At 44.2% G+C, this 13,413-nt stretch overlaps 1 protein-coding gene across 1 annotated transcript in view; it reads left to right on the top strand.

Annotated features, from left to right (window-relative positions):
- The window catches only part of LOC117466695 (PTB domain-containing engulfment adapter protein 1-like), a 62,716-nt gene extending 55,913 nt beyond the window's left edge, over nt 1–6,803 (top strand). Inside the window, 4 exon segments of the mRNA XM_034110093.1 lie at nt 2,666–2,701; nt 2,704–2,809; nt 3,820–3,914; nt 6,050–6,803. Of these exon segments, the coding sequence (XP_033965984.1) occupies nt 2,666–2,701; nt 2,704–2,809; nt 3,820–3,914; nt 6,050–6,121 (309 nt within the window). The 3' untranslated portion in view covers nt 6,122–6,803.
- Nucleotides 6,804–13,413: the final 6,610 nt, after the last annotated feature.

The raw sequence follows: 13,413 nt of genomic DNA, 5'->3' as shown, positions 1-13,413 counted from the left end.
AGAACACCACACACACACAGATACAACACACACACACAGAGACACACACACACACACACACCACACACACACACACACACACACACACACACACACACACACACACACAACACACAACACACCACACCTTGTTCAGATTAGTGATAACTATATGTATATTCTAGAATCTACAATCGTGAAGCTCCTGAACTGTGTCTATACAGCTAGTAAAAGTGGTTTATGCTTTTGGTTTAACTGACTTAGCAATATCCACCTAAACAGCAGCTAACATTAGCCACCGTAGGCTAACGGTGAGACCAGAGGCCTGTACGACGAAGCCGGATTTTGGCTTGGCGAGCTAACTTCAGGGAAAACTTTGGCTTTCCGGTCCTACGAAGCTGGTTCTCTTTTAGCAGGCTAGATCTCCATGGTAACTTATGCTGTGCGGCTACCTGCTCCGGAGCAGGTTAGGTTGCAGGCTAAGAGCTCAACTCAGTGAAAGCAAACCGCCTGCTGACCAATCATAGCTCAGTGTGCGGAGTTTAAAAAGCAATCAAGTCATATTACAGGAGAAAGGAAAATACAGAAAAGCTGCCGTTGCAGGAAAGACGGCCGGCAAAAATCACTTAAAACATGAATAGAATATCACCTCCATCTTCAGAGCAATCTGATTATTATAACATTAGCGTTAAGAAAGCTTACTTTAAATATCTGCCACAACATCAGTACCGGATCAGAGTAACATTAAGTACAGTCCGCGGCATATCACTTCATATGTATCATATATTTCCTTATCTGAGTCAGCTGAGCCGTATCTGGCCGTGCAACACTCACGTTAAACCGGCTTCGTCGTCCAGAGCCTCAGGTCGAGTGGAGCGGCAGCAGCAAAGCCTCTGCTCTGAATTAAAAAAGGGTGTTTTTTTGTATAACATGTATTTCTCTTCTTTTCCATGTTCATCTTTTAGCACCTCTCCAACACTTTGTTCACTTCTGACCTTTAGACTTGAGTAGTTTTGACTAACAGGAGGACTATCTTTCTATAATCTATGCTATGCCATCACACTTCGACTAACTGTTATTGTGCCTTGTCTTTTATATATTAAGTATTGAATTAGTTGAATACAAAAAAAGAACAATTGGGTTATTTCTTATTCCAACAGTGCCACAGTCTTGCTTAACTGGCAGACTCTCGGATCATTGAGCATTCAAATGATCCACAGCGGCCACACACTCCAAAAAACATCTTTAACATGTGAACGTGTAGCAAGTTAAGCTCCAGACATGCAGATATGTGTGTGTTGTGTGTGGTTGTGTGTGGTGTGTGTGGTGTGTGTGTGTGTGTGTGTGGGTGTGTGTGGGTGTGTGTGTGTTGTGTGTGTGTGTGTGTGTGTGTGTGTGTGTGTGGTGTGGTGTGTGTGGTGTGTGTTGTGCGAGCTGCTGCCTGAAGCAAAGCAATCACACACCCTGAGCGCCCTGATGAGGACCGTGATACATGCAGCATGTAATTGGGCAAAATGCCAGTGCTGTGACCTAACACCCCCCCCCCCCCCCCCTCTCTAACACTGTCCCTCTGCTCCTCTGTTGTGTGTCCTGGCGCTCTCTCGTCTCAGCCGCTGCACAGTAAACCGCCTCTAATGAAGCGTACATGCGTGCAGAGGCCCCTCCTCTCTCTTCTGGTGCCACAGCCTGTCCTGTCTGGAGATCTCCTCGGTAACGCTCACCCCCATGAGCTCTCCGGAGTCCAACCTGTCCAGTGGGCTAATAACTCCTCCTCCTCCGCCGCCTGCCAAAACCTCCCCCCCTTCCTGCTAAACCTCCCGAGGGGTGCAGCAATCCCACGGGCCTCGCGTAAACACTCCTTTCTCTGTGGGTGTGCTTCCTGAGGGTCTGTGTCCACGCAGCCACCACCTTGTTGGGGCAGCATGGCGCTGGTCAGGGCCCCAATGAAGAGCCATTCTCTCCCAGCGTTTCATCACCCCAAAGAAACGCTCCCAGCACTATTTGTAATTAGTTTTATTATCTATTTTTCGCACATGTATAATGGTTTGACACTGTTTGTTCACCTTGAACACCAACCAGCAGATGCTTGCTCTCACACTCTGTATGAAGAGCTTCACCAGTCAGTCTGACAGCTGTAGAGCGAGCTGGACAACCTGCCTACGCCGATAAGAGTACAACACTCACCATTGATTGTATTCTGGTGAGGTTACGCTGACTGGTGAGGCTTGTTTGTGGGCGTGTCTGATCGAAACGCCTGTTTTAAAAGCTTCGCCAGTCAACGTAAACTCAGCAGTATACGTTGACCGGTGAGTTGTGTACTTTGAACAGGCTTTTCGATCGTTGTTCCCGAATGAAAGACACAACCAAAAACAAGCTTCTCCATCAAAAGTTGAAATATGTTGAAGTCAAAGCTCTTCAAGCAGCCACTTAAAGACATCAGAGCGTTATGAAAGATGCCGGGTGCGGCCGCATTCAACGGCATGCTCTCACTCTTTGTTGGAAAAAGGTGCTGGCGTTCTGAAAAAACGGCTGCTCTGTGGACACAGGCCTTCGGTGTCTCCTGCTTTTGTGTCTTTTGCTTTTTTTTCTGCTTCTTCTCTTGCCTTTAAATACAAGACGTAGCTGTGTGGTCTGATCTGACATCAGTCTGACCCTGAACTCACCGTCTCCTCCCCCTGACTCTCAGGCAGGGAGTATGTCCATGAAGCCCCCGCTCTCTACAAGACGTGGTTCGACATGGTCCCCTTCTCCCCCGCCACCCCCCTGGTGGCCCAAACCGGCCAGCAACGGCTGCCCACCCCCACCCCCACCACGTTACCACCTGATATAAGTGAGTAGTACCTCCATGATCAGTAGATGTACAGGTTTCAGATGAGTTCTTAGGCTACTGAGAGATTTTTTTTTCACATTGCAGCCCTAAAAATACCCTAAATGTTTGGTTTAAGGTTTTACAAAGAATAGAAACTTCTGGAAAATTCTTATTTTTGAACTGGTATAATTTTCATTAACTGAAAAAAAAATCTACTTTCATTGGAACATACTTCCTGACATTTTTAAATTGTCTGGACAAGAACAAGAATCTAACAAATGTGAAATAAAAAAAAATAACTCTGTCACATTAATAATCATGATCAAAACATACAGTAAATATGAACATAGTTATAAAGCATTTCTGTAAACTTTATTTTTCAAAAGTTTGCACTGGACGACACACAGATGTCTTCTTTTAAACGGGGCCACACCTTTTTGGCCGCTCCGGGCACCTGTACCGTACATAAGGAGAAACGTACACCATGTTGAACTCCATACACACACATCCTAATATCTCTCACAGGAAGCGTGATGGCACAGGCACGGTTTTTGACACAGTCCATCCCAAAGTGTTGCACTGTTGTGTTGATGCACGTCATTTTCACTTGTAATGTCTTTGTGTGGGCGCTAAGTAACCAAAGTCCAACGTTGATCAGTCTAAAGATTGGTGAGATATTTGAAAAACTCCGATCTATACACTCACAGCAGCTGTCTGAGGAAGTACTGATGTAGATGTAATAATGTAGATGTAATAAAGAATTCCAGAAGTCAGGATATTTTTGGTTTAGGTACCTTGTAAGTGCTCGATGTTACTCTTTACAATCTTAATTATCCCTGTTCTTATTAATGGTTATATTTATATTTCTAATTTAAACATGACTTTCTGTTGCTTAGCACAGATAAGACATTATTTATCATTGTTTAGAAGCAGTTTTCAGTGTGTGATGTTTCTGTATTTGTGTGTTTCTGTGTGTGTGTGGGGGTGTGTGTGTCCTGTGTGTGGTGTGTGATGTTTATGTGTGTGTGCAGGTAAGGATCTGTTTGGTGCCGAGCCGTTTGATCCGTTCACCTGCGGCTCCGCTGACTTCCCTCCGGACATCCAGTCCAAGCTGGACGAGATGCAGGTGAGATTATCACCGTCAGCTTTACTTCTAGGAGACAGCCGCTAAGCATCATGGGAGATGCCTCCATGGTGGGCCGTCTATAGACTTTAAGAAGGCTCCAGCACACGGTGTATTCAAGTGAATTGTGTTCAAATAGATCAAGCAGTAAAACAAGCACATGTGCTTCTGTGTCCTGGTTACACAAAGCACACTTTGTAATAAGTCCCACGCTGACTCAGGGATAATTATGACTATATTTATATTCATCAGGGACTAAACCCAGTCACACGTTCGTTACAAATGCATTCATAAATAGTATTTTATGCATCACTTAATGTGTTCTTAGGACCCTTTGTGCGTCTTAACGCAGTGAAAACAAGTGAAGATGTTTTAATATAACAGCGGAACATTTTCATGTGACAGTGTGATGAGGAAATAAACGAGCTGCTCAGAAGAAAAGACTTCACACTTATCTGGAAGTATGAATGAAAGTCGCTGGGCTCTTGAAAAGGGGGGGGCTCAGATTGCTTATTAAGCCAAAACAAACTGATTTTAATGAACTGAACATGAACAAACAAGTTGTTAATTAGCAGCTGTTTAATGACATGAATAATTGTTCGATACGTGTTCATTCTTAAGTTCTAAGAATCAACTCCCCCTGACCACACGCTGCCTGAATAGTACATGTGTGCAGAGATCGGATACTCATCTGTCTCTATTGTTCTGGTTTAAACACGTCTGCTGAGTGTAAATCCTACTCTTAGACCCACATTAAGTGTTTTTCATTCTGTCTTTTGTATCAGTTTTTCTTAATGAAATTGTCATTGTTTGCAGTATTATCCAGTTCTCTACAGAGTTCTCACACTCTCCAGAAAGTGTGTATGTCACTCAAAAAACACTAAAGTAGGGATTATTAGACTATAAAACGCAAACAACAAAAATGAAGTGGAAGTATTGATTTTCCTTTTTTTTAAATAGCAATTTCGGGGAACAATGTTGGTGTACTTGTTTCTTCACTTGAGTATTTCAATGTTTTGCTACTTCGTACTTTTCCTCCACTACATGTATTTAATACCTTTAGTTACTTCACAGATGTGGATGAAGGATGTGAAATATAACCAAGTGTTGAATCAGACTTTAGTTCCACCTGGAGTAAATCCACCAGCTACCCTGCAGTCTACAAAGTCATTCAAACTAGCTGCACATTTACCAGTTTGAGAACACTTTGAAGATCAATCATTATAAAACACATCATACTGTATATATTATTCTGAAATGGACCAATCTGCGCAACGACTACTTTAGTATATTTTCATGGTAATACTTTTGTATTTCTACTTGAGTAACATTTTGAATGCTGGACTTTTACTTTTAACAGAGTATTCCTACACTCTTGTACTTCTACTTTTACTCTAAATCTGTGACTGAGACATGAGATACAGCAGGGCTCGGCCACTAGGAGGCAGTGTTGCACTCTTACTTTCACTTTTCCTTCAGTCTTCTTCTTTACTATTAACAAGTGAATGCATCTCTTGTCTTTTCCACCTGCAGCGTCAGAGATGGTCAGTACTCTCTGTGTCTGTGTCTTGCATGCCCTCAGAGAATGTTGCATGCTGGTACATCGTGTGATGAACTCACCTCCTCGTCCTTTGCAGCGCTCAGGCTTCAGTTGTGTTTCAGCACCGTAGTAAATGAGCTGCTGAGGCTTCTTAATGAATGAGAGCAAACACATTTAGTATCATGTAGGAAGTGGATTCTCAGCCTAAAGGTGTGCTATACTGGAACTTGTGAAGCGAAATGTAATTAAAAAATGTAATTAAAAAAAAAAGAGTGCAGCTTTATTATCGAGCCAAATAAAACCTTTTCTGCCCAATATAAATTAAATAGCTTTTTGATCTGGTATAAATCCACAGTGCTCCTCTCATTAGCTGCATGCTCCGTTGTTAAGTGTGTGATGTTGCACGTAACGCATGGCGGAACAACAGTAAGCTCATTTTTTGTATTTCATTCTCTATTTCACAAGTTTGTTGACTTTCTTCCCCATTGGCTCCATTCCAAAGATCAACTCCAAGCTCCTGTCCTTGATCTAAACTGGGTCATGTGATCTGTGAGGTGTTAGTGGTCGCTGAGCCTCACAGCTGTTCTCTGTTTCTCAGGAGGGGTTCAAAATGGGACTGACCCTGGAGGGGGCCGTGTTCTCCCTGGACCCGCTGGACAGCCGCTGCTGATGCCACGAAGATGCTCTTTGTCGCGTACTTTTAACCTGTTTGTATGAAGAAAGTGCCAAAATCCACTCCACGGTCGAGTCAGATGTCACAGTGCTCGTCTCGAGGTTTATATGCATTTGCATTTCGATTGGTTTTTCGATATTTCGAGGTGAACTCAGATCCATTGTAGAAAAGAACTATTTTTGTAAGAAGTACTTTTGCTTGCACAGGCAATGAGAGATGTAAATATATGTCCAATGGTACACGCTGTGGCAGGATTTTCATATGAGACGTTTGTGTGTATGCACTGTTGATTCCGTATCGTTAACACATTCCTGTTTGTATGCCAAACACAAGCTGGCCAAGAAAATAAATGGAATCTGTATCTTCACTTTCAGCCAACCCGTAACATCACATGGCTTATTTTACTCCATTAATACACTTTTGTTTAATTCATTAATACAGTCTAATGTTTTTAGCTTACTCACCTTTTCACCTTTGACAGTCATTGGTTTTTAGATTTTTTTTATTGAGTTGCCACGTCAGTATTTACTACTCATATTTTATCATTTAAATCTCCTTTTCTTGCACCAGAAGGCACCTTTTAGGACTCTGTCCCATATACAGTACTATTCCATTATTTTACTTTTGGTTGCATTGCCTTTGCTGTTACAGATATTAAATAAAACGTTACTGCAAGAAATCTCAGACTGTTATTGACTTATTTTATCTGTGTATTTTTGAGTTTGAGATGTCCTCTCTTCGCTTCAATGACTAGCCACGTTGCCAGGGTGTTGCTATGGATGGTCAACAGGTCCATCATCGTGCCCTGACCCAAACATCTCAATGGCTTTCACTTTTACATTTTCAGAATCAGAATGCCTTTATTCGTCACACAGAGGGGGAATTGACATTGTTAAAGCAAAAGTGAAGATGCAGACAACAAATATACAACACTGTTAGAAATGGCATGGACAAAATATTTAACATTTTAAAAAGTTATTTAAATATACAAGAAACATTCGTAAGACATTTCCAATGTACATATTGCACACAAGTGTTATTGCACAACAGCGGTGTCGTAGTCTGTGTTGTGTTTGTGTTTTTACATCATTGCACATTGGTGTAATTTCACAGCAGGGGTTTCATTGTCTCCATTGTTATGTGTGGGGGGTCCACCAGGGGGCGTGGTGGTTGTATAGTCTGAAGGAAGGAAGGAAGCAGGAAGGAAGGACCTGCGGTATCTCTTCCGTGAGACAGCGGGGGTGCAGCAGCCCTGTCACTGAAGGAAGCTGCACAGTGAGGACAGGGTGTCCTGGAGGGGGGGACACATCGTCCACAGTGAGGACATATTGGCTCCCATTCTCCTGTCTCCCACCACCTCCACAGTGAGGACTCATGTCTCCACCACCTCCACAGTGAGGACTCATGTCTCCCCACACTCCACAGTGAGGACTCATGTCTCCACCACCTCCACAGTGTCCAGAGGACTCCTGTCTCCCACCACCTCCACAGTGAGGACTCATGTCTCCACCACCTCCACAGTGTCCAGAGGACTCATGTCTCCCCCCACCTCCACAGTGTCCAGAGGACTCCTGTCTCCCCCCACCTCCACAGTGTCCAGAGGACTCATGTCTCCCCCCACCTCCACAGTGTCCAGAGGACTCCTGTCTCCCCCCACCTCCACAGTGAGGACTCCTGTCTCCCACCACCTCCACAGTATCCATAGGACTCCTGTCTCCCCCACCTCCACAGTGTCCAGAGGACTCCTGTCTCCCACCACCTCCACAGTGAGGACTCCTGTCTCCCCCCACCTCCACAGTGTCCAGAGGACTCCTGTCTCCCACCACCTCCACAGTGAGGACTCCTGTCTCCCACCACCTCCACAGTATCCAGAGGACTCCTGTCTCCCCCCACCTCCACAGTGTCCAGAGGACTCCTGTCTCCCACCACCTCCACAGTGAGGACTCCTGTCTCCCCCACCTCCACAGTGTCCAGAGGACTCCTGTCTCCCACCACCTCCACAGTGAGGACTCCTGTCTCCCACCACCTCCACAGTGTCCAGAGGACTCCTGTCTCCCACCACCTCCACGTGAGGACTCCTGTCTTCCCACCACCTCCACAGTATCCAGAGGACTCCTGTCTCCCCCCACCTCCACAGTGTCCAGAGGACTCCTGTCTCCCACCACCGTCCACAGTGAGGACTCCTGTCTCCCCCCACCTCCACAGTGTCCAGAGGACTCCTGTCTCCCGACCACCTCCACAGTGAGGACTCCCTGTCTCCCACCACCTCCACAGTGAGAAATCCTGTCTCCCACCACCTCCATAGTCTCCAGAGGACTCCTGTCTCCCCCATCCTCCCACCTCCACAGTGAGGACTCATGTCTCCCCCACCTCCACAGTGTCAGAGGTCTCCTGTCTCCCACCACCTACACAGTATCCAGAGGACTCCTGTCTCCCCCCACCTCCACAGTGTCCAGAGGACTCCTGTCTCCCACCACCTCCACAGTGAGGACTCCTGTCTCCCCCCACCTCCACAGTGTCCAGAGGACTCCTGTCTCCCACCACCTCCACAGTGAGGACTCCTGTCTCCCACCACCTCCACAGTGAGAAATCCTGTCTCCCACCACCTCCATAGTCTCCAGAGGACTCCTGTCTCCCCCCACCTCCACAGTGAGGACTCATGTCTCCCCCCACCTCCACAGTGTCCAGAGGACTCCTGTCTCCCACCACCTCCACAGTGAGGACTCCTGTCTCCCCCCACCTCCACAGTGTCCAGAGGACTCCTGTCTCCCACCACCTCCACAGTGAGAAATCCTGTCTCCCACCACCTCCATAGTCTCCAGAGGACTCCTGTCTCCCACCACCTCCACAGTGAAGACTCCTGTCTCCCACCACCTCCACAGTCGAAATTACGGCCCCGCCTACTTTAAGGGGAAAACAATGCATCCGAGTGAAGCGGAAAAAAAATTTTCTTCAGGTCTTAAAAGTTGCTGAGTCATATACAGTATTGCACCTGCAACAACAAACAAATACCGCGTTACGTTTTCTTTACTTCCTCTAGATTAAACTATTGTGTAAACCTTTATTTAACCAGGTAAAATCCCATTGAGATTAACTATCTCTTTTTCAAGGGAGACCTGCAATCATTACCATCATAATTGGGCTTCCTGTAGATTAAAAAAAGTGTGGTTTTCTTAATAATAAAGATGAGGACGCTCCCTTGGTAGGACATGTCCTTCCGAGTCAGGTCCTTCAGAGGCTAGGCAAGAATCCTTCCTGGCATTCGGAGAACGAAGAATGGAACAGGCTAGCAAGTGTGCAGGTGTGCGTCATATGCAAGGCCCCGCCTTAAATTGAGCACCGTTTGTTTGAAGACTCATAACTGATTTGCGAAGATCGAAGATGTACTTGAGTAACTGTATTTTGTAAAATGATTATCTCTCCAGGACAGAACCACTAAAATAACATAAAACGTTCTCCTTCTGTTTGCAGCCTTGAAAAAGTCCTGGAGGATAAGCAGCCATAAGAAAATCATAAAATCACCATCACAAATCAATAATAATATGTGTATTCATATATCATACTCGATGTCTGCAAACCTTTTTTACGCATGTTGGTGCACATTGTTGCATACACCACAAATATCAACAAAAGAGGCAAAGTCAAAAACAAGGTTCATTTTAATTATTTATTTAGGTGCAAAATGCTCTAAGGCACGGAGCCCCTTAGGGGACATGGAGAATAAAAAAAAAATATTTGCAAAACTTTTAATTTAGCTCAATGTACTTCTTGGTCAGTTCGGCAACACAGAAACCACAACAATGGAGCGGTTCGTCGATTTTACTTTGAGCTTGGCCTTAAATATAAAGATATAACATCAGTGCTTGGCAATAGGCACGGGTTTCACATAAGTGAAAGAAACCTCAAGAGAACACTCAGAGCAAGAGGACATCCACGTCGCAAAGCATACTCTGAGCTGAGTTATTGACAGATTCGAATTTCGCGGATCAATAACTCATGAACATAACGTTGTAAAAATACAAACGACATGACTTTACAATCATAGCAAGGTAGACAACGAGCTACGGAGTAGTTTTTATCAGAACAGTTCGATACGCGCCGTCATCCGAGCTAAACTTCAATAATTGGTCACAATCTGCTGCTGGAGGAGGGAGGGGAGTGCTTAGGGACCGTCTACAAACTGCAACGGGGTTTTGCGAGATATCGCAAAACATTTTTTTGTTCAAATAATTTCTTCTCCATGTCCCCTAGGGCAGTGTTTCTCAAACTTTTTCATACCATGGACCACTTAACCAATAAAAAAACACTCGCGGACCACCTAACTCCACAAATATTCAAAATCACATCGTTTTTCTACAACAGATTACAAATCGCCTGAAAATGGTACAAACAAGTGGCAACATGTGTGATGAAGGTGTTGCAATGGGCTATGTCATGCAATATAATTGAAACTTAAGCTTGCTCCATTGCGGAGATATACCCGCGAGAGTGCGGAAAACTTATTTCAAACTTTATTTCAAATGTGAAATTTTACCAATATTCTCACGGGCCACTAGGGGGCGCTCACGGACCACCAGTGGTCCATGGACCACACTTTGAGAAGCACTGTACTAAGGTCTCATTCAAACCTAAGTCTGCTTCTTTGGTGTGCACCAGACCCAGTGTCGTTTCTATATGTACAAAAGTGGTGGGGCACAAAAAACGTAAATGTCTATATATAAGCTTCTGCAGAGAGGTTCATGGCTGGTGAGGCACTGGCACTGACTCTTCAGGTTTACAAATATTATATTTTGACCTAAATCAAAATATAATATTATTTTCAAAAGCAGTGGCGAGCGGTCAGGGCCCTCTAGGCCCTCTGTGAGGGCCTAAGATATTCTAAAAAATAATATTTAAAAACATTTAAAAAATATATCTTTTTTTTAAATATATATTTTTTAAATATTATTTTTGTTATATTTTTCATTAGTTTTACCGAAAAAACTTGATTTAATTGTATTTAAAATAACATTTCCAAAGAAATAAATCCTTCGAATCTGCCTGTTCAGTTTCTGTTTGAATGTGAAGGGTTAGCTTAACCGTTACATGAAAAAAGCTCGTCTGGCCCTCTCTGCGATTCACAGAGGGCCCGCTATAGTAAACTCAACGAGAGAGTAATGTCAAGTGACAGTCCAATTGACCAATCATATCTCCCCTCTAAATGGGAGGGCTTTATTATCGCGGACTTTATGACAGGTTCCGCCCGCTGCGCTGCCAAGTTTATGCATGTGATATATCAACGGGTCAAGCTAGGAATTAGATAATTAGCATACGTTCATTCACGATGGCTCACGTTAGTGATAGTGATGACATCGTTGCGAAACTACTAACTGAGTCTTTTTCAAGAATGAGTTACACGGATAAATTGGAGTTAATTACCAAAGGGCGACCAACACCACAGCTTATTTTGGTTCAAAAAACCAAACGGTTCGAGAGGCATTTTAATATCGGCAATTACGCCAGATACAACTGGATGACCGGATCAACCAGGGAACAAAAGCTGTACTGCTGGGATTGCTTGCTTTTTGGAGCGGACAGTGGGTCATGGGCCAAAGATTTATATTCTGATTTAGGAAGTTTATCCAAATCAGCACATCGCCATCAGAATGCTTCAGGTCACCTCAGAGCTACTATTCGGCTTAAAACATTTGGGGACACCAGGATAGAGCTCCAGCTGGATGAGCAACAACGCCGGGGTGTCATCATTCATAATGAAAAGGTGAAGAGGAACCGAGGAATTTTGAAACGCCTCATAAATTGTGTGGTGTACTTGGGCAAGCAGGAGTTGCCGTTCCGAGGTCACGATGAGAGTGTAACTTCATCAAACAAGGGGAATTACATAGAGTTGCTGGATTTAGTGGCAGAATATGACAGCGACCTGCACACACACCTCGCCACATCAACAGTCTTTACCGGCACATCTTCAAGGATTCAGAATGACCTGATCAGCGCTGTCGCAAGTGTAATGACGGATAGCATGAAAGAGTATTATTTACGTTAACGAGGTAAATAGGCTAAAAGAAAAACATGTTTTCCAAATGAACTACGCATCTCTTGAGTGACAATATGCCTGCGCTGCACCTCCAAGGTGCGCAATACATACTTGCGCAATCTATGTCTGTCTGTGTGTGTGCTGCGCGAGCCGAGATGATGTGTGTGTGCGTCGTCTTTTTTTTTAAGTTTGTAGCAAGTAGAAGGCTGTGTGTGTGTGTGTGTGTGTGTGTGTGTGTGTGTGTGTGTGTGTGTGTGTGTGTGTGTGTGTGTGTGTGTGGTGTGTGTGTGTGTGTGTGTGTGTGTGTGTGTGTGTGTGTGTGTGTGTGTGTGTGGGTGCGCACGCGTTAATTTGCGTATTGCACCCTGGGCCGCTGTTTTGATATTCCGCTGAAGAAGTATACTATAGGCTGTGACGTAATAACATTTTTTTTTTTCAAGGGAAGAGGGGGGTGGGGTCAGAGGGCCTAGGTAGAAAAGTCACGGCTCGCCACTGTTCAAAAGCCTCTTTAGTCTGATGCTTCAATTAATTGTAAACAGACAGTTCAACAAAAGGATACCCAAAACATGTAATTTTATCATTTAAATAGTGAATTGTTCTCTCTTAGTACGATCCCATTTTCAATAAAATTGCAGTCTTACCTTGACATGAAGACGAAGTCCATTTGCCTATCCCTCTGGACAAACATTTCTATTACTTTTTTGTAAAAGTGCTTATCTTCTTGTAGTTTCAAAAGTCTATCATAAATCTAATCTAATCAATAGATTTATGATTCGAAAATGATAAAAGTAGGGTAGACATGTGGATATTAACCGGCTGAACAAAACGTGCATTTATCTAACAGGTTTGTTTCCCACAGATCTTATTTTGAGCTATTTTCTAAAATCCTATGGAGAAATCTCATTGCTTTTAGGTCGGGAAGCCATGCGCAGCTTACTTCTGGGTTTTAGGACGCCTCACTGCAGCTCTCTCGTCTCCTCTTCACACACACCACACTTTTCGCGGCACACGTACTTACAGCCAATCAGCTCTGAATGATGTGAGATGACGTATGGTGGGGATGGCAGCTCTATGCCCCTCTGGTCATTATTTGTTTGCCACACACATTAAATAGGACAATACTCTGAGCATGCACAGTGTAGTTTTTACAGTCACCATTGACTTAAACAGGGAGAGGGAGGGGCAGGATCGGGTTTTGTCCCACATGGCTCGAAACAGCTCAATAGGCACACACTGTAGACACTAATTAGAAGAACAC

This window comes from Pseudochaenichthys georgianus, chromosome 21, assembly GCF_902827115.2.
Source record: "Pseudochaenichthys georgianus chromosome 21, fPseGeo1.2, whole genome shotgun sequence".
NCBI classification, from domain to species: domain Eukaryota; kingdom Metazoa; phylum Chordata; class Actinopteri; order Perciformes; family Channichthyidae; genus Pseudochaenichthys; species Pseudochaenichthys georgianus.
This window is presented reverse-complemented; position numbering and strand designations above follow the sequence as displayed.